This window comes from Salvelinus namaycush, chromosome 17 (assembly GCF_016432855.1).
Source record: "Salvelinus namaycush isolate Seneca chromosome 17, SaNama_1.0, whole genome shotgun sequence".
Lineage (NCBI taxonomy): Eukaryota > Metazoa > Chordata > Actinopteri > Salmoniformes > Salmonidae > Salvelinus > Salvelinus namaycush.
The window spans coordinates 30,183,844-30,210,219 of NC_052323.1; the positions used below are offsets into that span (position 1 = coordinate 30,183,844).

The following is a 26,376-nucleotide window of genomic DNA, read 5'->3' on the forward strand; positions in this document are numbered from 1 at the left end:
AGGGAATAGGGTTTCACTATGTAGGGAATAGGGTTTCACTATGTAGGGAATAGGGTTTCACTATGTAGGGAATAGGGTTTCACTATGTAGGGGACATGGTTTCACTATGTAGGGAATAGGGTTTCACTATGTAGGGGACATGGTTTCACTATGTAGGGAATAGGGTTTCACTATGTAGGGGACATGGTTTCACTATGTAGGGAATAGGGTTTCACTATGTAGGGGATAGCGTTTCACTATGTAGGGAATAGGGTTTCACTATGTAGGGAATAGGGTTTCACTATGTAGGGAATAGGGTTTCACTATGTAGGGGATAGGGTTTCACTATGTAGGGAATAGGGTTTCACTATGTAGGGGACATGGTTTCACTATGTAGGGGACATGGTTTCACTATGTAGGGAATAGGGTTTCACTATGTAGGGAATAGGGTTTCACTATGTAGGGAATAGGGTTTCACTATGTAGGGAATAGGGTTTCACTATGTAGGGAATAGGGTTGCACTATGTAGGGGACATGGTTTCACTATGTAGGGAATAGGGTTTCACTATGTAGGGGATAGGGTTTCACTATGTAAGGGACATGGTTTCACTATGTAGGGAATAGGGTTTCACTATGTAGGGAATAGGGTTTCACTATGTAGGGGATAGGGTTTCACTATGTAGGGGACATGGTTTCACTATGTAGGGAATAGGGTTTCACTATGTAGGGAATAGGGTTTCACTATGTAAGGAATAGGGTTTCACTTTGTAGGGGACATGGTTTCACTATGTAGGGGACATGGTTTCACTATGTAGGGAATAGGGTTTCACTATGTAGGGAATAGGGTTTCACTATGTAAGGAATAGGGTTTCACTTTGTAGGGGACATGGTTTCACTATGTAGGGAATAGGGTTTCACTATGTAGGGAATAGGGTTTCACTATGTAGGGAATAGGGTTTCACTATGTAGGGGATAGGGTTTCACTATGTAGGGGACATGGTTTCACTATGTAGGGAATAGGGTTTCACTATGTAGGGAATAGGGTTTCACTATGTAGGGAATAGGGTTTCACTATGTAGGGAATAGGGTTTCACTATGTAGGGAATAGGGTTTCACTATGTAAGGAATAGGGTTTCACTTTGTAGGGGACATGGTTTCACTATGTAGGGAATAGGGTTGCACTATGTAGGGAATAGGGTTTCACTATGTAGGGGACATGGTTTCACTATGTAGGGAATAGGGTTTCACTATGTAGGGGACATGGTTTCACTATGTAGGGAATAGGGTTTCACTATGTAGGGAATAGGGTTTCACTATGTAGGGGATAGGGTTTCACTATGTAGGGGACATGGTTTCACTATGTAGGGAATAGGGTTTCACTATGTAGGGAATAGGGTTTCACTATGTAGGGGATAGGGTTTCACTATGTAGGGGACATGGTTTCACTATGTAGGGAATAGGGTTTCATTATGTAGGGAATAGGGTTTCACTATGTAGGGGATAGGGTTTCACTATGTAGGGGACATGGTTTCACTATGTAGGGAATAGGGTTTCACTATGTAGGGAATAGGGTTTCACTATGTAAGGAATAGGGTTTCACTTTGTAGGGGACATGGTTTCACTATGTAGGGAATAGGGTTTCACTATGTAGGGAATAGGGTTTCACTATGTAGGGAATAGGGTTTCACTATGTAGCGGATAGGGTTTCACTATGTAGGGAATAGGGTTGCACTATGTAGGGGATAGGGTTTCACTATGTAGGGAATAGGGTTTCACTATGTAGGGAATAGGGTTTCACTATGTAGGGGACATGGTTTCACTATGTAGGGAATAGGGTTTCACTATGTAGGGAATAGGGTTTCACTATGTAGGGAATAGTGTTTCACTATGTAGGGAATAGGGTTTCACTATGTAGGGGATAGGGTTTCACTATGTAGGGAATAGGGTTGCACTATGTAGGGGATAGGGTTTCACTATGTAGGGAATAGGGTTTCACTATGTAGGGAATAGGGTTTCACTATGTAGGGGATAGGGTTTCACTATGTAGGGAATAGGGTTTCACTATGTAGGGAATAGGGTTTCACTATGTAGGGGATAGGGTTTCACTATGTAGGGGATAGGGTTTCACTATGTAGGGAATAGGGTTTCACTATGTAAGGAATAGGGTTTCACTATGTAGGGGACATGGTTTCACTATGTAGGGAATAGGGTTTCACTATGTAGGGAATAGGGTTTCACTATGTAAGGAATAGGGTTTCACTATGTAGGGAATAGGGTTTCACTATGTAGGGAATAGGGTTTCACTATGTAGGGAATAGGGTTTCACTATGTAGGGGATAGGGTTTCACTATGTAGGGGACATGGTTTCACTATGTAGGGGATAGGGTTTCACTATGTAGGGAATAGGGTTTCACTATGTAAGGAATAGGGTTTCACTATGTAGGGGACATGGTTTCACTATGTAGGGAATAGGGTTTCACTATGTAGGGAATAGGGTTTCACTATGTAAGGAATAGGGTTTCACTATGTAGGGAATAGGGTTTCACTATGTAGGGAATAGGGTTTCACTATGTAAGGAATAGGGTTTCACTATGTAGGGAATAGGGTTTCACTATGTAGGGAATAGGGTTTCACTATGTAAGGAATAGGGTTTCACTATGTAGGGAATAGGGCTTCACTATGTAGGGGAAAGGGTTTCACTATGTAGGGAATAGGGTTTCACTATGTAGGGGATAGGGTTTCACTATGTAGGGGACATGGTTTCACTATGTAGGGAATAGGGTTTCACTATGTAGGGAATAGGGTTTCACTATGTAGGGGATAGGGTTTCACTATGTAGGGGACATGGTTTCACTATGTAGGGGATAGGGTTTCACTATGTAGGGGATAGGGTTTCACTATGTAGGGAATAGGGTTTCACTATGTAGGGAATAGGGTTTCACTATGTAGGGAATAGGGTTTCACTATGTAGGGAATAGGGTTTCACTATGTAGGGAATAGGGTTTCACTATGTAGGGAAAGGGTTTCACTATGTAGGGAATAGGGTTTCACTATGTAGGGAATAGGGTTTCACTATGTAGGGAATAGGGTTTCACTATGTAGGGAATAGGGTTTCACTATGTAGGGAATAGGGTTTCACTATGTAGGGAATAGGGTTTCACTATGTAGGGGATAGGGTTGCATTATGTAGGGGATAGGGTTTCACTATGTAGGGAATAGGGTTTCACTATGTAGGGAATAGGGTTTCACTATGTAGGGGATAGGGTTTCACTATGTAGGGTTTCACTGTGTAGGGAATTGGGTGGGCTCTGGTAAATAGTAGTGCACTATGTAGGGAATAGGGTGCCATTTGGGAGGGGTTTGTCCAGCTGGAGGGTCGTATGCTCAGAGGGTCGTTGCCAGCTGTACCAGCACCTTCTCAGCCCATGTGGGTCACAGGGTGGGGATACCAAATATGATACGGCCGATACACCCAGAGAGGCTATGTTGCATCCTCCTCCACATCATGAATACTAATGAACACAGTCTCTGGCCAACTGCTGGAAGACCTTGTCTTTGTTCATGAGGAAATCTACAGCACCATTTGCTGGGGTGTGTTCATTAGACCACACTATAGCAACCCTAATTCTAAATTCAGGTAGTAACTTTTATTTTATTTATTTAACCTTTATTTAACTAGTCAAGTCAGTTAAGAACAAATTCTTATTTACAATGACGGCCTACCAAAAGGCGAAAGACCTCCTGCGGGGACGGGGGCCTGGGATTAAAAATACAAAAATAAAAAATAAATAACATATAGATATAGAACAAAACATACATCACGACAAGGGAGACCACACAACATTACATAAAGAGAGACCACACAACATTACATAAAGAGAGACCTAAGACAACGACATAGCAAGGCAGCAGCACATGACAACACAGCATGGTAGCAACACAACATGACAACAACATGGTAGCAACACAACATGGTAGCAGCACAAAACATGGTACAAACATTATTGGGCACAGACAACAGCACAAAGGGCAAGAAGGTAGAGACAACCATACATCACGCAAGAAGCCACAACTGTCAGTAAGAGTGTTCATGATTGAGTCTTTGACTAGGGGCTGTTGTAGTGACCATATTACAGCCAGAGTCATGACCGCAGTAAAATGACCTTTTATGCACGCTGAACATACATTGGTGGTACTCAACTTGGCCATCAGGTCCTAATGGTCTGGTACTCAGGGCTCTATTGTCCCTCCATCAGGTCCTAATGGCCTGGTACTCAGGGCTCTACTGTCCCTCCATCAGGTCCTAATGGTCTGGTACTCAGGGCTCTATTGTCCCCCCATCAGGTCCTAATGGCCTGGTACTCAGGGCTCTACTGTCCCTCCATCAGGTCCTAATGGTCTGGTACTCAGGGCTCTATTGTCCCTCCATCCGGTCCTACTGGCCTGGTACTCAGGGCTCTACTGTCCCTCCATCAGGTCCTAATGGTCTGGTACTCAGGGCTCTATTGTCCCTCCATCAGGTCCTAATGGTCTGGTACTCAGGGCTCTATTGTCCCTCCATCAGATCCTAATGGTCTGGTACTCAGGGCTCTATTGTCCCTCTGACCACTCTGACATTAATGCAAATGATATCATTTTGTTTTGTTGTTGTTTGTTTCTTCAAATGCAGTCGCAAAAACCATCAAGGGGTATGATGAAACTGGCTTTCATGAGGACCGCCACATGAAAGGAAGACCCAGAGTTACCTCTACTGCAGAGGATAAGTTCATTAGAATTACCAGCCTCAGAAATTGCAGCCCAAATAAATGCTTCACAGAGTTCAAGTAACAGACACATCTTAACATCAACTGTTCAGAGGAGACTGAGTGAATCAGGCCTTCGTAGTCAAATTTCTGCCAAAAAAACCCTGCTAAAGGACACCAATAATAAGAAGAGACTTGCTTGGGCCAAGAAACACGGGAGATGGACATAAGACCGCCGTGTCTTAGTGAGACACGGAGTAGGTGAACGGATGACCTCTGCATGTGTGGGTCCCATCATGAAGCATGGAGGAGGAGGTGTGATGGTGTGGGGGTGTTTTGCTGGTGACACTGTCTGTGATTTATTTAGAATTCAAGGCACCAGCATGGCTACCACAGCATTCTGCAGCGATACACCATCCCATCTGGGGTACACTTAGTGGGACAATCATTTGTTTTTCATTGGGACAATCACCCAACAAACCTCCAGGTTGTGTAAGGGCTCTTTGACCAAGTAGGAGAGTGATGGAGTGCTGCATCAGATGACCTGGCCTCCACAATCACCCAACCTTAATCCAATTGAGATGTTTGGGATGAGTTGGACTGCAGAGTGAAGGAAAAGCAGCCAACAAATACTCAGCATATGTGGGAACTCCTTCAAGACTGTTGGAAAAGCATTCCAGGTGAAGCTGGTTGAGAGAATGCCAAGAGTGTGCAAAGCTGTCATCAAGGCAAAGGGTGGCTACTTTGAAGAATTAAAAAAATAAAATATATTTTGATTCGTTTAACAATTTTTGGGTCACTACATTATTCCATATGTGTTATTTCATAGTTTTGATGTCTTCACTATTATTCTACAATGTAGAAAATAGTACTAATAAAGAAAAACCCTTGAATGAGTAGGTTTGTCCAAACTTTTGACTGGTACTGTATATTTTTTTAGTAACTCAGTAGGGGTCTCAACTTACTGTTAAGAGTTAGAATAATAGAGTACACAAAGTGCAATTTCGAAATTTGGTTGTGCGTTTGCAGTCACTCAATTAGCCCATGTCAAGGTAAATGTTTTTAGATTGGTAAATTAGTCAACGGCCAGCTATCTAAACTTCTAGTAAACATTGTCGAATGACCAATCGGTGGAGCCCATATATCATCAGTTTTCGTATTAAAAACTGCAAACATTTCCCTCCATCCTATGCCAAATGTGTAGAATTGCAGGAAATTAGCTTTAAAATGAAACATATTCTCTACATCCTGTGGCAAAAATGTGCAGAAATCCAGGAACTGAACATTAAAACAGTTTTAAAACAGGGGGGGGGGGGGGGGTGTGGGTACGCAGACCCACTGTGGGCCCTCATGATGACTTCTGATTTGTTGTGGCCCCCACCCCCATCACAGTTGCCCATCCCTGGTCTAGCCTATAGTCCAAAATTAAACAAATGATAGTAATCACCTTTTGAGTGTGGACTGTATAACTATGCATACTGGGTGGACTGGTTACCTTATGCTTTGCCACAAACTTACTATCCATGAGTCTGGGAGAGAACGTATAGGCCTAGGCGATGCTGTTGGTTCATTGGTTGTGCAGGGCGGCTTACAGAGTTAGCCTACAATTATAGTGAATGTCTTTTTGATGTTCCAAAGGTGTGCATCAACAGATCGTATGCGGCTTGAATGCATGGGGGCCTGGAGATGCTTATTAACATGTTTATGTTCATTAATCTAAATTACTGTGAGACTTAGCATGACAATAAAGACTGACAAAATATCATGACCACCACAGCCCTAGTAATAACACCCTGTTTCAACCATAATCTCAGGTAGTACCAACCCGTTTCAACCCTAACCCTAACTTCAGGTAGTACCTACTAGTGAATACACCCAAGGTGTTCATTAGGCACCAAACTGAAGAAAACGGACTGTAACAGGGAGGCTGTAAATGTCCAATAACAAACTGTTATTTGTGTTTTCCATTGGAAACTGGTTTGCATTGTGTGCCCTAATGAAGACCCTTGATTTTTAAATTGAAGAAGTTTGGAACCACCAAGACTGTTCCTAGAGCTGGCCGCCCGGCCTAATTGAGAAGGGCCTTGGCCAGAACCCGATGGTCACTTTGACAGAGTTCCTCTGTGGAGATGGTTGTCATTCTGAAAGGTTCTCTCATCTCTGCAGTACTCCAACAGGCCTTTATGCTAGAGTGGCCAGACGGAAGCCACTCAGAAAGAGGCACGACAGCTCGCTTGGAGTTTGCCAAAAGACACCTAAAGGACTCTCAGACCATGAGAAACAAGATTCTCTGGTCTGATGAAACCAAGATTGAACTCTTTGGCCTGAATGCCAAGCGTCACGTCTGGAGGAAACCTGGCACAATCCCTACGGTGAAGCATGGTGGCGGCAGCATCATGCTGTGGGGAGGTTTTTCAGCGGAAGGGACTGGGAGACTAGTCAGGATCGAGGGAAAGATGAACAGAGAAAAGTACCAAGAGATCCTTGAATTACCGATATGTAGATACTTGAATCAAAACCTCAGTCTTATCCTCAATGTCAGCGTGAGTGTCTTGCAAAACATTCCCAAATCCTACTGATATGGAGGCCACTGTGTTCTTGGGGACCTCCAATGCTGAAAAAATGTTTTGTACCCTTCCTCAGATCTGTGCCTCGACACAATCTTGTCTCAGAGGTCGACGGACAATTCCTTTGACCTCATGGCTTGGTTTTTGCTCTGACATGCACTGTCAGATGTGCCTTTCCAAATCATGTCCAATCAATTGAATTTACCACAGCTGGACTCCAAGTTGTAGAAACATCTCAAAGATGATCAATGGAACAGGATGCACCTGAACTCAATTTCGAGTCTCATAGCAAAGGGTCTGAATACTTGGGAAAATAAGGTATTTCTGTTTTCCATTTTTAATACATTTGCAAACATTTCTAAAAAACTGCTTGTGTGTAGATTGATAGGGGAAAAAATAGTTTAATCAATTTTAGAGTAAGGCTGTAACGTAATAAAATGTGGAAAAGGGAAGGGGTCTGAATACTTTGCGAATGCACTGTAAGGCCTCGACTAGAGTGCCACTGCTTCCGGTCTTCTGCCTTTTGGGGGATGGTATCTCCTTTTCCACGGCTCTTTGCCAGGTTTCCTTTGGAACCTGGAAGCCACACTTCGTTTTCTAATAATTTTCCAAAAATATGAAATATATTGAAAATATAAAATTTAAACATGAGCTGAAATAACACATCCCAGAAATGTCCCATACGCACAAAAAGCTTATTTCTTAAAAACGGTTGTGGAAAGATAATCCATCCACCTGACAGGTGTGGCATATCAAGAAGCTGATGAAACAGCATGACCATTACACAGGTTCACCTTGTGCTGGGGACACAAAAAGGCCACTAAAATGTGAAGTTTAATCATAAAACACAATGCCACAGAGCATGCAATTGGCATGCTGACTGCAGGAATGTCCAGCAGAACCATTGCCAGATAATATAATTTTAATTTCTCTACCATAAGCCACCTCCGTTTTAGAGAATTTGGCAGTACATCCAACTGGCCTCACAACCGCATGTAACCACACCAGCCCAGGACCTCCACATGCGGCTTCTTCACCTGCGGGATCATCTGAGACCAGCCACCCGGACTGCTGATGCAGTTGTGGGTTTGCACAACCAAATAATTCCTTCAAAACGGTCAGAAACCGTCTCAGGGAAGCTCATCATCCACACCAGGCTCTTGACCTGTTCGATGGCCACTGGCACAGTGGAGAATTGTGCTCTTCACAGATGAATCCTGGTTTCAACTGTACCGGGCAGATCGTGTATGGCATCATGTGGAAGGGCGGTTTACTGATGTCAGAGTTCTCCATGGTGGGGTTATGGCATGGGCAGGCATAAACTACCAACACAATTGCATTTTAAAAACGCAGATACCCATTGTCGTGCCATTTATCTGCCACCATCACCTCATGTTTCAGGAAAACACACAACACTCATGTCACAAGGACCTGTACACAATTCCTAGCTGAAAATGTCCCAGTTCTTTCATGGCCTGCACACTCAGATATGTCACCCGTTGAGCATGTTTTGGATGCCCTGTATCGACATAAACCGCATGTTCCACTTCCTGACATTATCCATCAACTTTGAACAGCCATTGGAGTGGAACATTCCACAACCAGCCTGAGTAACTATGCAAAGGAGATGTTGCGCTGCATGAGGCAAAACGTGGTCACACCAAACACCGAATGGTTTTCTGAGTCACACCTACTTTTTAAAAGGAGCCTGTGACCAGATGCACACGTCTTCTCAGTCATGTCAAATCCATAGATAAGGGCCTAATTAATTTATTTCAATTGATTGATTTCCTTACATGTAACTAACAATTTTGAAATCGTGGCATTTATATTTTTGCAGTGTATATAGGGGCAGTTTCCCAGACACAGATTAAGGCTATACCTGCACTTAAGTTAAAAACAAACTCAAATGGACAATCTCCACCAAAAACCTCCTTGATCCGTGTCCAGAAAACAAGTCCAGAAAAAGCAACTCAATGTATAAAATACAGAAGTCATGTTTAAAACAGTAAATAATGTTTATTCAGTTCTCTCATCAGCTGATTGGTATTGTCATGATGAAGTGCGTCAGTGAAAGGCAGACAGGATTTGTTACATGCTCGATAATAACCATTCACAACCATGATTCAATTTCGCAATTTAAAATAAAACCATACTTGACCTGAAAAGACAGTGGTAGCAATACACAGGACTGCCCAAGCAGAACATACACGTTCCTTTAAGAAACAGGGAGAGAACGCCAAAACCAAACTGGGTTGTTCCAATTCAAGTAGGTAGTTTAGACTCTTTACTTTCTTTACACAAATTCAAGTTCAGGACGTAAAAGACAAGGAGAAAAGTCCAGATCATGTCAACGTCGGGAGAAAGGAGAGATGGATCACATTCCAGAATCCCAGGGTATAAAACAAATTGCAAACGGGAGGGAGGGATGGAGAAGCCATCTTTGTACAATACTCGAGGCGACTGACATCAGCAGCTGTAGCTGGCATGGTACATTAGACCAAATTCAGAGTGACGTTCACTGACGAGGTCCCATGTAACGACCTCCCTCGCTGGGTCCAGTACCTCGTCCAGAGCCAAAGCTAGGTTTCTGTGCCATGCCACCCCTGGTGGGGGGGCCTCTGGGCCCTCCTATCCTCTCTCGGGGCCCTCCGGGGCCACCTGGACCTCTGGGGCGGATGTCTCGCCGGTCCCCTTCCCGGGCGGAGCGCGTCTTTTTTTCCTCCACGTTCAGTCGGATGTCTCCTCTGAACTTAATGGGCTACAGAGGAAAGAGGACTGTCAGTACACACTCATTCATATGATCACAAACTGTAAAGATCCAAGTGAATCCTAGGCTTGACAAAGTGGAGTTGGGCTCATCAAATCAGCATGGGACTTTGTAATGAAAACATGTTGAAAATAATTCCTACCCGGCTGCTTAGGATTTTCTGTACAGGCTCCGAATCGTCGAACACCACGAATCCAAAGTTGGGAAGCTTCCCGCCGCTATTGATCCGCAGCTCAACCACAGTACCATACTCTGTAGCAGGAACCAGATCATATTAACATTACCAACCATTTCAATCAATTACCTCAGCTGCTGTAAAGCATGCATCATATTCTGTGGCAGGGACACAGATCATTTAACATTAAATAACAATGATTCTAATTAATTATTTCAAACCCTTTTTACAGGTCATGGGGGGGGGGGGGGGGGACTGACTATGATTAATGAAGACTAGCCGTCTAAATCTGGCACTACTACACCCTAGCAGTCAGTTGAAGGCATACAAATCCATTCATTAAAATCACTTTCTTTGCAGACCATTCTGAAATAAAATGTGACATACGTTGGAAAAACTCCTTGAGCTCTGCCTTGTCCACATCATGGGGGACGTTTCCTACGAAGAGCTGGTGAGCGTCTGGATACCTCACCACACGGCGAACCTCCGACAACTCTCCCTGCTCTCCTTCCCGCACTGCAGACCAAGAGCAGACAGAGGCATGAGCGATCACTTTAGTAACGGACATGCAACTGTATCCACATGTCTGCTGTTTCCTCAAACAAACCAGACCAACACAGATCGGATTACATTCAATGTAGACAGCACACTCTAGCAAATCATTTTTAAAACAGATTTTTTTTTAAAAATCTGTTCTTATTGGATGATGTCGGGTAGTTCCGCCCAGTTTCACTTCATTTCAAAATGTTTTCTACATCCTAAACATAACCCAGCTGTCTGGTGGATGGTACCTCCTGGTCGGGGTCCTCTGTTGACTGGGGGGGGGCCTGGCCTTGCTTCCCGTGGTCTCTGGTCTCCTCTCGGTTGTGTTCTCTGTGCTGTGGCTTCTGTTTTCACCTCCACCCTGGGCTAAAGCACCAAGACAAAACAATGAGAAACCAGGCTAGAAGACCAAGATGAGACAGACTCCAAGCTACATAACCAGTTGATTGAATGTGTTCATTGCCCTTTAAGAGGAACGTTCATTAAAAAAAAGTCAACAAATGTGTTTCTTATACCTAATAGGAGATTTTAGCCCTCTTAGTAATCAATATAGTACATGTGGTTGTTTCTTCTACGGGTATTTAATAGATCATTTTACATTGAGAAAAGTAACAAAGTTAACATACCGGTGCCGAGGGGACTTTGACGACGTGGGGGGGGATGCCTGAGACAGGGACAGCTCCACTAGGGGGAAGGTTCTTACTGGTGACAGACGCCCAGGAGAAAGGCTGGAGGAGAGACGAAACAGACGGTATTAAATCAAGCTGAATGAGGTCTGGTAGCTGTACAGGGAAACCACTAGATGCAAGGTAAAACTAATGAAGAACATCAAGAGGCAAAAGAAAAAATTAATTTCTCAACAATCGCAAATTTTGTAAATAAACAACTATCAAAGCCGATTGTCATGCAACCAAAATGGTTGTTAAACCAAAACAGAATATGTGCAGACAGGTCACACATGGGATTGCCTCGTGACCTCAGCGTTGACAGTGGATAACCAGCTACACAGCATCCAGAAACGATTAGACAGCCAGGTCACACATGGAAACCTGACCACCATGTTGACATGACCGTAGCCAAAATGAGGGTTGAGCCCTACCCGGTTATCTTCAGCAGCAGGTGCGGGGGCAGGGTCAGCAGTGGCAGGGGGCAGGGGTGAGGAGACAGGACACTTCTCTCCCTGCTCCTCTGTAGTGCGTTGCTGCTGCTGAGTCTCTGGCTCCAGGACCGGTTTTCCATCCACCACGTCTGGATCTGGCTCTGGCTCTGCCTCAGGTTCAGGCTCTGGGGTTACAGCCACCTCCTCCTCCACTAGCCCCTCTGGCTCGGGGCTGAAATAGCCCAGACACAGATCTAATAATAACCTCAAGCATATTCTGGTCATAGACTCCTCATAAAGAAACTAACGTTCTAATTTGAGATTAGGAAAAAGGAGAATATGCATTGCAGCATGTTACTGTAACAAATATTCTGGTGAAAGGCATGAGCTGGTGCAAAACAGTTAGAGGTGCCGACTAACACTAAACTGTAGGCTAGAAAAATCATGCAGGGATGAAGACGTAACGGGCAATGTTCTGCTTTCCAATAACTCCCGTCAGTATTGGTATGAGAACATTGTTCTACGTGATTACAATTTAACAAGGTAATTTCTATTTTGTTAGGATTAATTACAATAATCCAAATGTGATTGAGCACCGTTGGTGGAGGTCCTAATGCGTTACACACCCATATCCGACACTCTCACTAACATACCGTCACTATTATGAAGGGCATGTTTGCCACAACTCACGTAATACAGACTTAACATTGAGGATTAAAAAAAAGTCGAGTAGGATTGCTGATCTAGTCAAGACTAAGATGATATATTAACTTGCTATGGATAGGGGGACGCATTTTCACGTTTGGATGAAAAGCGTGCCCAGAGTAAACGGCCTGCTACTCAGTCCCAGTTGCTAATATATGCATATTATTAGTAGATTTGGATAGAACACTGACGTTTCTAAAACTGTTTGAATGACGTCTTGAGTATAACAGAACTCATATGGCAGGCAAAAACCTGAGAAAAAAATCCAACCAGGAAGTGGGAAATCTGAGGTTGGTCGTTTTTCAACTCATTCCCTATTGAAGATAGTGGGATATGGGTCATGTTGCAATTCCTAAGGCTTCCACTAGATGTCAACAGTCTTTAGAACCTTGTCTGATGCTTCTACTGTGAAGTGGGGCCGAATGAGGGGATTGAGTAAGGTCTACCATGAGCTGAACATGCGCTGACCATGCGCGTTCATGTGAGAGCGAGCTCTGTTCCATCGCACTTCTGAAGACGAAGGAATTCTCCGGTTGGAACATTATTGAAGAATTATGTTAAAAACATCCTAAATATTGATTCAATACTTCGTTTGTCATGTTTTTCGGACTGTAATATAACTTTAACTTTGTCCGTACTTTCCGCTGGACCTGCCCGCGCGTCGTGAGTTTGGAAAGTGTACTGAACGCTAGAACAACAAGGAGGAATTTGGACATAAATGGACATTATCGAACAAAACAAACATTTGTGGAACTGGGATTCCTGGGAGGGCATTCTGATGAAGATCAAAGGTAAGTGAATGTTTATAATGTTATTTCTGACTTCTGTTGACTGCACAATATGGCGGATATATTTTTGTCTTGATTGGGCTCTGAGCGCCGACCTCAGATTATTGCATGGTTTGCTTTTTCCGTAAAGCTTTTTTGAAATCTGACACAGCGGTTGCATTAAGGAGAAGTTAATCTAAAATTCCATGCATAACACTTGTATTTTCATCAACATTTATAATGAGTATTCCTGTAAATTGATGTGGCTCTCTGCAAAATCACCGGATGTTTTGGAACTACTGAACATAACGCGCCAATGTAAACTCAGATTTTTGGATATAAATATGAACTTCACCGAACAAATACATGTATTGTGTAACATGAAGTCCTATGAGTGTCATCTGATCAAAGGTTAGTGATTAATTTTATCTATATTTCTGCCTTTCGCGAATCCTCTTTGGCTGGAAAAATGGCTGTGTTATTCTGTGAATAGGCACTCGCCTAAATCGTTTGGTTTGCTTTCGTCGTAAAGCCTATTTGAAATCGGACACTGTGGCTGGATTTACAACAAGTGTATCTTTAAAATGGTGTAAAATACATGTATGTTTGAGGAATTATAATTATGGGATTTCTGTTTTGAATTTGGCGCCCTGCAGTTTCACTGGCTGTTGAAGAGGTGGGACGCTACCGTCCCACGTACCCTAGAGAGGTAAAAATGGTGTCTAATACTACAATTTCATTGGCTGTTGGCGAGGGGTTCCTCCTAGACAGGTGAAGAGAATATGGATAAGTTCCCTTACCATGGTGTCTGTTCGTAGAAGGTCGCAGCCTCTTCCTGGGTCACCTCTGGTGATGGTACCCTCTCCTCCATCTCCTCCACATCCTCGTCAGACTCTGAAACGGCAATAACATTGAGTCCCACTTACAGCAGTTTTGGGGTTGAATCAAATACCAATTCCATTTTAGTCATTTAGCAGAGGCATATTATTCATAACACTAGTGTTGACCCATATGCGAGGTAATGTATGAATAAAAAGCACTGCGACGGAGTTCAATAAGAGCAACACTTCTAACCATTATGTATTAGTCATGAGAAGTAAATGACATATGAAACAACCAGCCAACCGTAAAGCAGCTTCCTAATCTTTAACAGGCTCACCTTCAGGGGGTTCTGAGTCAGAATCCCCAAACACTTCGTCTTGGTAACGGAATACATCGTTGTGAACGTAGAACTTGTTTGCTACAGTGCCCTGAAACACCAACGTCATTGAGTTTCAACACAAAATGGACCCTATAGCTGAACTGGACACTAACGCAATAATGAAAACGTTTCAAGGACAAATGTCCATTTATACAGTTTAAGGACCTACCTCAGGGGCCAGCACAAATGTCTGCATGAATTTTCGCATGGGCTGCATGTCGTTGGACAGCTCCCCCATCACTTGCACCACCACGCCCTCGTTTAAGGTCGCATGGGCGTCCACATGTCTGATCTTGGTGTGGCAGTCACGAAAGTTCAGCGACAACACTTTCTTATGGATCTCCTTTTCACATAAATAAAGACCTTGATGAGAATCTCAAACTTAAGTGTTAGCCTTGTATCAGAATGCCTAACTGACAATACATTAGCCATCTTTAACAACAATGATATAGCAATGCCATAAAATCATAAGTGGATGTGTCACATTGGATGTTTTACAAATTAAACCTATATTACTGCTTCACTAAGGTTTCATTAAGCATTGCAAACATAATTTAGGGAAATAGTTTTGCAGTACACACCGACTGTCCGTAGACCGCTTCAACTGGTTTGCCATTGTTGTCTAGACCTCCATGTACATAGGAAGAGTTCTTCCCATAAAACCTAAAACAAGTTGAAAAATCAGTCATTTCTTGTCTAATTAGAGGCATAGATAGCCCACTAATATATGAAAGCAGATCATGGAATAGATACTGGTTTGGGAAGAATTCTCTAGTACTGTATTGGCTTTACCTGTGCAGGTAGTCAGGTGCCTGGTTGAGTAGTGTGTAGTACTGTATTGACTTTACCTGTGCAGGTAGTCAGGTGCCTGGTTGAGTAGTGTGTAGTACTGTATTAGCTTTACCTGTGCAGGTAGTCGGGTGCCTGGTTGAGTAGTGTGTAGTACTGTATTGCTTTACCTGTGCAGGTAGTCGGGTGCCTGGTTGAGTAGTGTGTAGTACTGTATTGGCTTTACCTGTGCAGGTAGTCGGGTGCCTGGTTGAGTAGTGTGTAGTACTGTATTGCTTTACCTGTGCAGGTAGTCAGGTGCCTGGTTGAGTAGTGTGTAGTACTGTATTGGCTTTACCTGTGCAGGTAGTCGGGTGCCTGGTTGAGTAGTGTGTAGTACTGTATTGACTTTACCTGTGCAGGTAGTCGGGTGCCTGGTTGAGTAGTGTGTAGTACTGTCGGACAAACTCCCGCCCGACGAGCTGGGCACTTGGCTTCTCCATCACCATTTCTTTGGTCAGCTGGAGAGAACTGAAACAGGGACAAGGTGTGGTTGTCATTGTGTTGATAATTGACTGGATGTGAATAACAGTCTGATCTCAAATTAAATTGGGTAGATTGCATACACATTATCTGCACCTGTTCTGTTCAGTCTGAAATCCCACTAGCCTAGCCATATAGTCAAGCTACACTAGATGACCAAATGTATGTGGACACCTCATTGAACTTCTCCCCCTTTGCTGCTTTAACAGCCTCCACTCTCCAGGGAAGGCTTTCCACTTGATGTTGGAACATTGTTGCAGGGACTTTCTTCCATTCAGCCACAAGAGCATTAGTGAGGTCGGGCACTGATGTTGGGCAATTAGGCCTGGCTCGCGTTCCAAATCATCCCAAAGGTGTTCGATGGGGTTGAGGTCAGGGATTTGTGCAGTCAAGTTCTTCCACACCGATCGACAACATTTCTGTATGGACCTTGCTCTGTGCACAGGGGCATTGTCATGCTGAAACAGGAAAGGGCCTTCCCCAAACTGTTGCCACAAAGATGGACGCACAGAATCGTATGCTGTAGCATTAAGATCTCCCTTCACTGGAACTAAGGGACCTAGGCCCGAACCATTATTCCTCTACAAATCGTTAGTTGGCACTATGCATTGGGGCAGGTAGTGTTCTCCAGGCATCTGCCAAACCCTAATTCGTCCGTTAGGCTGCCAGATGGTGAAGCATGATTCATCACTCCAGAGAACGCATTTCCACTGCTCCAGAGTCCAATGGCGGCGAGCTGTACACCACTCCTGCCGACACTTGGCATTGAGCATGGTGATTTTAGGCTTGTGTGCAGCTGCTCGGCCATGGAAACCCTATTCATGAAGTTTCTGACGAATAGTTATTGTGCTGACGTTGCGCCCGGAGGCAGTTTGGAACTCGGTAGTGAGTGTTGCAACAGAAGATACACGATTTAATGCGCTAGGCGCTTCAGTGTGGTCTAACACTTCTGACCCATGGTTACTCCTAGATGTTTCCACTTCACAATACCAGCACCTACAGTTGACCAGGGCAGATATTTGACAAACGGACTTGTTGGCATCCTATGACAGTGACATGTTTTAAGTCAATGTGCTCTTCAGTAAGGCCATTCTACTGCAATTGTTTGTCTATGGAGATTGCATGGCGGTGTGCTCAATTTTATACACCTATCAGCAACGGGTGTGGCTGAAATATATATATATATACACACAGCCAATCATGAGACAAATGCAATCCGAGGACGTTACAGGAGGCAGTGCAAGAGCATAAATAATTTGCATTCCAACTGGTCTACGGTTAACTAGCTAGCTATCTAGTCAATTCAACCAAGAATTCGTTTCAGTTCATAGTAGTATGAAATTCATTGTGGAAAACAAATGGGTCACAGACCCACCCAGCTAAGCTAGATACCTAACGTTAGTTAGCTAATAGTGTCTATGCCTAAAAAAAGGCCAAGATGCAACACCGGTCAGGCCACGGACAGAAATAATAAAATACAAATATAGAAATGACGTTTTGGCCTGCAAAAAAAAGTGTTTATGTAGTTGTCCAGACAACTATCCAATTAGCCAATCAACTGACAGCTGGAACTAGCTACGCTATATCTTTCATAACCAGCACGTGCGGCGAATAGAATGCTGCTGGCTAACTAGCTAATTTCCTAGCCTAGCCACGGCTACCTTCCTCCGTTCAGTTTATTCGGCTAGCTAGTTAACAGTCTAAACAGCAGTCGACTTAATCTTCGACATCAAACTGATATTATTGTAAACATTTCAACAAAGAGGCGTTGGATGGTTAAAAAAACAAAAAACACCCACCGCTAACTGGGCAACCATGTCTCGCTAGCCGTTCCATTAGCTAAAATCAGGAAAGGCCATTCTTTCAACCATCGGATTAGCTGACTATTTAGACAGTCAATTTGGGCATTGGCCGACTGATTTAACCCACGTCATCCGATGCAATGTCATTAGTCGCACATTGAATATATGAAGACACGAATTTTCTAGATAGGTAGCGTTAGTTAACACAACTCCAAGATGGACTTTAGCTTAATCATGCGAACTAGCGTTCACGTTAGATTACGGGTATTACAGCAGCGGATATTTATTCAATAATGCTACACGGGGTGTTGTACTTACCAGGAGGCAATTGTTCAAATAGTTAATAAAGTGATTTCACTGAATCACCTCCGCTATGCCAGGCGGTAGCTAGAATGATTGTTCTAGCAGGGCACCGCACAACGTGTTCGGCTGCTCTTTTACCGGTCTCAACTGTGGGACATGGACAACCTATCGTGATTTTCCACCCGAGATGCATGAACCAATAAAATTAACGGCGAGAGGAAATTTGTCACCAATCAAATTTTTGTATTCTAAGCAGTTGAGTCTACAACCAATTGTTGTGGAGTATGCGTTTACCTGTCGTTCTAAACGTAGCCAATACGAGACGTGTGGTGGATTCCGATTATGGGCATGCTTGGTAAGAAATTTGACGTAGCAGCAACACGCCGGATCATGCCCAGAACGAAATTGACGGGGGTATTTTTCGTTGCACTTGGTTTAGCTCTCCCAGCACACTTTAATATATATTTTTTAATATAAGCTTTATTTTTAAGAGGAAGTCGTGCTGAGACCAAGGTCTCTTTCAAAGAGCCCACATCAATACCAGTGGCGGTTGGTGCCGTTTAAGATGAGGGAGGACAACTTTTTTTGTTTGTGAGGGGGCATGGCTTTATTTCTGTTACAGCTTATTGGATGACTGGAATATAATTAACATTCATCCAGTTCAATGTAGGTTTAGGCTACAATAGGTTTAGGCTACCACATGATACTCAAATTTTCCATATACCCATCATAGGTTGCTACAACCTAGCCTACGAATGAAAGTTTACAACTTAGGTGCACACAGGTCGAGAGATTTGAGGTGACAGACAAAGACACATGTAATACCGCCTTGCACACTCTAGCCTGCATCTAGCTGATCTAGTGCAGGGTTTCCCAAACTCAGTCTGTGCACAATTGTTTTTTTGCTTAAACACTACACAGCTGATTCAAATAACCAATTCAGCATGAAGCTTTGATGATTTTAATCAGTTGTGTAGTACTAGGGGAAAAAAAACTGGGGCAGGACCAAGTTTTGATTACACCCTAGATCAGGGTTTAATCATTAGTCCGACAGTTGCAAACAGTTTCTAAAGGACAAATTCAGGTATGTTAATCCCCATTACATTGCATTTAATTATGTTTTTCAACACAATCGGCAGAATGAATACACCCCTGATCACACACAAACAGTTCACTTTCATAGCCACAAATAAACATCTCGTTGTATTCCTTCTCGCATCTCTACACTCTCCTCATCTCACCTTTTTTCTTTGCTTGTGGACTTCAGTGCGCAACACATCAGCTGTCTGACCAGGTGAAAAAAAACTTTCCAAGCCAAACCTTCATATCATAACCGCTACATACAGCTTACATCGTCACCATATTAGCTAAAGCAACGTCATAGTCAACATAGTTAATAGATCTAACGTGTTAGTAAACCCGCTCTAATCATGCAGTACAGTCAGTAAGCAGTTTAGCAGTTACACCGGCGGGCTCCGGTGGCAATACATTTGTAAAACCAAAAGCTTACCTTGACTTGGAAGAGTTCCAGTGTTGGATAGTCACAGCCAGCTGGCTAACATAGCATCCCTCTGTTTGAGCAGGGTGTTTGAGTAGGCTAAACTAGCTAGCTAGCTGCATTTGCTAGCGAAGTGAAAACTCTCCCCTCCATTTTTGAAAATTATTTGATCAAAACTGTTTAACTATAATCTCTCACTTTTAGTCAACTACTCACATGTTCTGCACTACTAGGCTAGCTGTAGCTGATGCTTTCAGTACTATATTCATTCTCTGATCCTTTGATTAGGTGGACATGTCAGTTCATCAAATTACTCTTTGCTTACTTACAAGCCCTTAACCAACAATGCAGTTCAAGAAATTGTAATGATGTGTGCTGAGAGTCAGGAAGTGAGGTCAGGAAGTGAGTGTTTTAGTAAATAAACGCACGTAAACCAAGAAACACAGACATGAAACAGAAACAATAACACCTGGGGAAGGAACCAAAGGGCGTGACATTATATATATATAGGGAAGGTAATCAGGGAAGTGATGGAGTCCAGGTGAGTCTGATGACGCGCAGGTGCGAGTAATGATGGGTGACAGGTGTGCGTCATAAAGAGCAGCCTGGTGACCTAGAGGCCGGAGAGGGAGCACACATGACAGAAATAGAGTTAAGAAAATATTTACTAAATAAACAAAAGTAAAAAAAATAAAAAGTAACACATGCTGCAAGAGCTCTGATAGGTTGGAGGATGTCCTCCGGAGGCTGTCATAATTAGTTTGCTACTATGGAAGGGGATGAGAACCATGAGCCTCCTAGGTTTTGTATGGAAGTCAATGCACCCAGAGGAGGACAGAAACTAGTTGTCCTCTGGCTACACCATGGTGCTACCCTACAGAGTGCTGTTGAGGCTACTGTAGACCTTCATTGCAAAACAGTGTGTTTGAATAAATTAGTTGGTGACGTAAATATATTTTGTATGGTTTTACCTAAATGTTTCACTATTGAAACAGTGTCCAATGGCTTCAATACAGTGACAGCTTCACCTGGTGGGCACTGTTCTTTTTCAGCACCAATGGAATGAACCCAAAACTGAAACATCTGCCCAAATGGTGCGACAAGGCGAGTTAAATCAAGCGTGCCTATAAATTCTAGAGAAGTTATGTATTCATCCACTAGGTGGCGACACAAATCCACCCAGACCTCTTCATGTGACATGGCGTCAGGACTGAACTGTAACCGGTAGGGGTTATTCTCAATCTCTAGTTCTATGACTATGAATTTGTGTTCCTCTGATGGTTGACCACTCATATGGAACCTTATCATATATCAGAACTTTTGCCCAACGTCTATCAAATAATTTGCTATGGTCATCTTCCCTCCATTCTTTTGCTAAATCTTTATGGGTTGGGTTATTAATGCATCCTGTGCAGTGGCGACCCGTCATTCAGGGCAGAGCCCCACCTGTTTTATATATATTTTTAAAAATGTTTTCCTTGTTTTGCATGTTATTTTGGCATTAATACGTGTCACATATCAGTTTGCAAACAATGTCATTTTTTAAATAATAATAGAGTTGATAAAGCTGCATACAAACTCTATTTTTTGCTTTCTTGAGTAAGGCAGCTCCAAAATGCAGGTGTTTCAGCCTAGCTCAGTGCTTTCTGTGGTGGTGGAGCAGCCAGCGGAAAATACGGAGCGTAGGGGTTGGTAATGTTCTCTAGTTGCGCCGTGATTGGCTCAGTGTTCTGGTCACTCATAGAGACACTACGTCACCGCACAATCTACTGGGAGAGCAGGAAAATTCAAGCCCATCCAAGAAGGCTAAAGGTCATTGGCCACAGATAAAATGACGTCAAATCACATAAAATCTACCGTAGCTTTGATTGGATGATCATGTCAAGATCATACTTTCAAAATATTAGCTATCAATCTAGACAAGCAGTCATCATGAATCATCATGAATGAAGTCGACAATCTACTGGCAAATCCTTTTCAATCTTTGTCATATGAAGATAAATTATAGGTAAAACGTATTGATGCTCATCGTCCATTGGACATAAACATTACACAACAAGTTGGAAATATCTAATTCAACAATGAGTGGTTTGTAAGGAATCAGTGGCTAACTGCAAGCATTGCAAAGCAATCAGTAGCCTGCTATTCAGTGCAGTGGGTGTGGTCCAAGTCTGGGTTTAAGGGTCTCTTTTCCAAGCTTCCTTCACATGTCATGGGCCAGAAAAGGTTGAATATATTGGCCATGCAGTCAAATCCAGCATGACTTCTACCGCATTCAAAACAACTGGAAACTCGGAACTGGGAAATCTCAGACTTCATTGAGTTCAAGACAACTGGGAACCCTGAAAAAAATTTGCTCCGACTGGGAAAATACGTTTTGAACGTTCATCCAACTCGGAATTCCAAGTCAGGAACTCAGGCCTCCTTCTAGAGCTCCGACCTAAAGAACACTGATGTCATGATTCGACCCTGTTTCTTTCCGAGTTCCAAGTTGTCTTGAAAGTACCATACATCCGAAGAATGCCAGACTTTGATGACAAAGTTTGATGACAAAATTTGCCCACAAAGAAGGACCGCAGGGCCACCTTCCTGTTCAAGTGAACACAGCACAACAAGGTGAGTCCAAAAATGGCTTGTATGCTGATGCATAAATTATGTATTAATGCCAGGGAGATATGTATACTGTAGCTAATAAAGTAATAGTAAGTGTATGTTGTGTAGTAAGCTGTTAGTAGCCCAGGTGCCTCACCCTAATAATTTGGTCCCCTTTCCCCTCATAACTTAGCCTACTGTTCTGACTTGGTGGTGCACATGTAGCCTATAGCCCGTACATTTCTTAGCTCGCTCATTAATGGTCTTCATCGAAATTACGGATTGCCTCTTATCCACTTGTCGTTCCCTTATGCCATAGTTTGTACATCTCAATTGTCAGTAGAAACCACATTTGTTTAAGCAAGTCAGCCATATCAGCTATGTTTTTTTAAAAGGCAGTAAATGAGGCTGAATTAACTGTTTCACTGCCAGACAAGGCTCCACTGATAGCCTGGTGTTGCAGTGGTAAGGTGTTGGGACTGATTTATGTAGGCCCTAACACTTTATGGGCACCATTTGTCACCCTAATAGTGCAATTCATGTATTATTTAGTGTTGTGTTGTGTAGTGGTTTTGCTGGCATGCACCTAAAAACAAATGTAGGCTTTTTCCCCACCAAGATTTACATGCTAAAATCGCCACTGAGCTTTATGTTGGCCTTTAGCAGTTTGTGGGCACCGTTTGTCACCATTAAAGTGAAATGAATGTATTGTTTAGTGTTGTGTTGTGTCGTGGCTTTGCTGGCATGCATCAATTTATTTGAGGTTATGTTTGCCCCATCAAGATTCACATGCTAAAATCGCCACTGATCCCGTGAATGATCAATATCTCACAGGAACGATGCAATTTATCTGTGGTCGATTCAACGTTGAACATCATGATAAGGAGAAACATTTTGTTCTAGTCAGATAAATGAAGAATATGCCAAATCATTTATTTAATTCTCAATGTTAATTTTGTTCGTTTTTTTGGGGCCCATCCACACATTCCCCCCCCTCTTCAGAGGACAAAAATAAACTTTGTTCTTACATTCTACACACATTTTACATTCATTTATTACAGTAGTTACATAGCAAGAATAAAGTAATTTGATATTTGTATATGTAATGAACAAAAATATAAATGCAACATGCAACAATTTCAAAGATTCTACTGAGTTACAGTTCATAGAAGGAAATCATTTAATTGAAATAAATTCCTTAGGCCCTAATTTGTGGATTTCACATGACTGGGCAGGGGAGCAGCCATGGGTGGACCTGGGAGGGCTTAGGCCCACCCACTTGGGAGCCAGGCCCACCCACTGGGGAGCCAGGCCTGGCCCATCAGAATTAGTTTTTCCCTGCAAAATGGCTTTATTACAGACAGAAATACTCTACCCCCTCACCCCTCCTCAAACGATCCCACAGGTGAAGAAGCCGGATGTGGAGGTCCTGGGCTAGCATGGTTACACGTGGTCTTCGGTTGTGAGGCCGGTTGCTGTTTAATCAGCTTGTTGATATGCCACACCTGTCAGGTGGATGGATTATCTTCGCAAAGAAGAAATTCTCACTGTGCACAGCTTTGGAGAGAAAGAAGCTTTTTGTGAGTTTGGAAAATGTCTTGTATCTTTTATTTCAACTCATGAAACATGGGACCAAGACTTTACAAGTTGAATTTATATTTTAGTTCAGTGTATATTACATCTAGATTTATTTTTATTTTACCTTTATTTTATCTTTATTTAACTAGGCAAGTCAGTTAAATAATTACAACAAGTCAGTTAATTAATTACAACAAGTCAGTCAGTTAATTCTTATTTACAATGTCGGCCTACGCCGGCCAAACGACTCTGGGCCAATTGTGCGCCGCCCTATGGGACTCCCAATCATGGCCGGTTGTGATACAGCCTGGAATCAAACCAGATAGATAGATAGTACTTACACATTATAAATCGTGTTTTTAGTCATAACTATTATACAACATGAACTTTTAAACCCACCCCTCGGCGGCTACTCTCAGTCCATCCCACCTATCTCCTTAACCCCACCCCTCGGCGGCTACTCTCAGCCCATCCCACCTATCTCCTTAACCCCACCCCCTCGGCGGCTACTCTCAGTCCATCCCACCTATCTCCTTAACCCCACCCCTCAGCGGCTACTCTCAGTCCATCCCACCTATCTCCTTAACCCCACCCCCTCGGCGGCTACTCTCAGTCCATCCCACCTATCTCCTTACCCCCACCCCTCGTCGGCTACTCTCAGTCCATCCCACCTATCTCCTTAACCCCACCCCTCAGCGGCTACTCTCAGTCCATCCCACCTATCTCCTTAACCCCACCCCCTCGGCGGCTACTCTCAGTCCATCCCACCTATCTCCTTAACCCCACCCCCTCGATGGCTACTCTCAGTCCATCCCACCTATCTCCTTAACCACACCCCTCAGCAGCTACTCTCAGTCCATCCCACCTATCTCCTTAACCCCACCCCTCGGCGGCTACTCTCAGTCCATCCCACCTATCTCCTTAACCCCACCCCTCGGCGGCTACTCTCAGTCCATCCCACCTATCTCCTTAACCCCACCCCTCGGCGGCTACTCTCAGTCCATCCCACCTATCTCCTTAACCCCACCCCTCAGCTACTCTCAGTCCATCCCACCTATCTCCTTAACCCCACCCCTCAGCGGCTACTCTCAGTCCATCCCACCTATCTGCATAAACCACCCTCAGTCTAATCAGTCTAATGATTTCCATGTGTGTCACGACTCCTACCGAAGGTGGCTCCTCTCCCTGTTCGGGTGGCGCTCGGCGGTCGTCGTCACCGGCCTACTAGCTGCCACCGATCCCTTTTCCCTTTTCTGTTGGTTTTGTCTGATTTGTTTCACCTGTTTCTTGTTTAGATTTTGAGTTGGGCTATTTAAACCGGTAGGCCCGCCTGCTCTTTGTGCGGGCTTGATTATTTTTCCCACTGTGTTGACGTGTGGTAGTGCGTGTTGTTTAGTTACCTGTTTTGGGCATTTGTTTGATTACGCCCAGTTTCGTGGAGAGTATTACTTTTCCCCGTGCGCTATTCTGAACTTTCTGCCTCCTGCACCTGACTCCGCACCCACTACGCCTAGTGTGTTACAATGTGCCATATATTTTCAGCCATTCCTGTTCATGTGACCTGAAACAGTAAATTACACAGGGGCAATACCAAAATATGTAATCTCATGATTCTGTCTCTATGGTAGCAAAATCTGCAGAGCTGAGATTATGTTCCATATACATAACTTTCTGTTTGTGGCAATCATTTTTTAAATAATAATTTAAATGGAAAAACTCGTAGTTTTGAATCAAGCGTGGTTTTGCTTATCAGTTCATAAACCATGTGACACGGAGTCGGCACTTCTAACATCTCTTCCCAACTATTTTGCAACCTGTATAGCGCGCAATCAACATTTTGGTCCGTTTAAAGCTGATATATATTTTTTTGTATAACTCTTTTTTGTTGTTGCCAGTTTTGGTCTTTAATAATGGGTAGATAAATAAGTTCCTCACCTTTTCCCCCTTCCACTTGCCTCCTCCCTTTCTTGCGGTAAATCTGCGATCAATTTGTTGTAATTTTGGATAACTCCACCTTTCCTATTAATAATATCATTAACAAAGATAATATTTTAATTTTCCACAAAGAATGATTTATTTATTCTGTATTTTTTTCTGGAGGATGCAAGTGATCTGTGGTCAATTCAACATCATGATAAAGGCGAAAATATTTAGTTCTAGTCTGATAAATTAAGAATATGCCAAAGTATTTATTTAATTCACATTCTTTATTCATCCCCCCAAAAAACATTGAGAATTGTTAACAATAATCTCATTGTATTCAACTGTTATTTCCTCCGTTTGTCTTGGAGAGAAGGGAGGACATTTCCCACTTGTGGAAGAAGGGGTGGTGCCTGTGGCTCAGCCTATGTGGAGGAGGCTCTACAGTTGTTCCGAGTTCCTGCCTCGCTGTACTGTCTGGCTGAAAGGGTAGAGATGGTAACAGGGTGCTGTAGTAACGCACTATAGGCTTCTCCTTTCCTCTGACTCTCATGGGACCTTTCTTCGATTCTACAGAGAGGACACTTTGAGCTTGTTCTGGTTTTTGACCAAATATGGAAATATGGCCATTTGATCTTTCTTTTCTGTTTTTAAGAGGATACATAAGATTCATTTATCTGAAAAGTAAACTAAACTAAACCAGCCAGTTCCTGGCAAACCTATTCTTATGGGTTCATTGGGACAGGGTGTCCAGCTGGTTTTACAAACACAATGCAATTCTATGGTTGTTTCAAGCCTATGCAAAGTGCTGGTTTGAACTTTCA

The 26,376-nt window shown here is 43.2% G+C and overlaps 1 protein-coding gene across 1 annotated transcript; it reads right to left on the bottom strand.

Annotated features, from left to right (window-relative positions):
• Window positions 1–9,287: 9,287 nt before the first annotated feature.
• LOC120062517 (ras GTPase-activating protein-binding protein 1-like) lies at window positions 9,288–18,117 on the bottom strand. Its single transcript, XM_039012554.1, has 12 exons — window positions 17,980–18,117; window positions 15,731–15,847; window positions 15,130–15,211; window positions 14,718–14,891; window positions 14,507–14,597; window positions 14,148–14,241; window positions 11,876–12,107; window positions 11,403–11,504; window positions 11,025–11,142; window positions 10,621–10,749; window positions 10,201–10,310; window positions 9,288–10,049 (listed from the first exon to the last, which is right to left on the bottom strand). Exons 2-12 carry the CDS (start codon window positions 15,823–15,825, stop codon window positions 9,807–9,809), a joined length of 1,470 nt encoding a protein of 489 aa, XP_038868482.1. The 5' UTR covers window positions 15,826–15,847; window positions 17,980–18,117; the 3' UTR covers window positions 9,288–9,806.
• Between the last annotated feature and the right edge of the window lie 8,259 nt (window positions 18,118–26,376).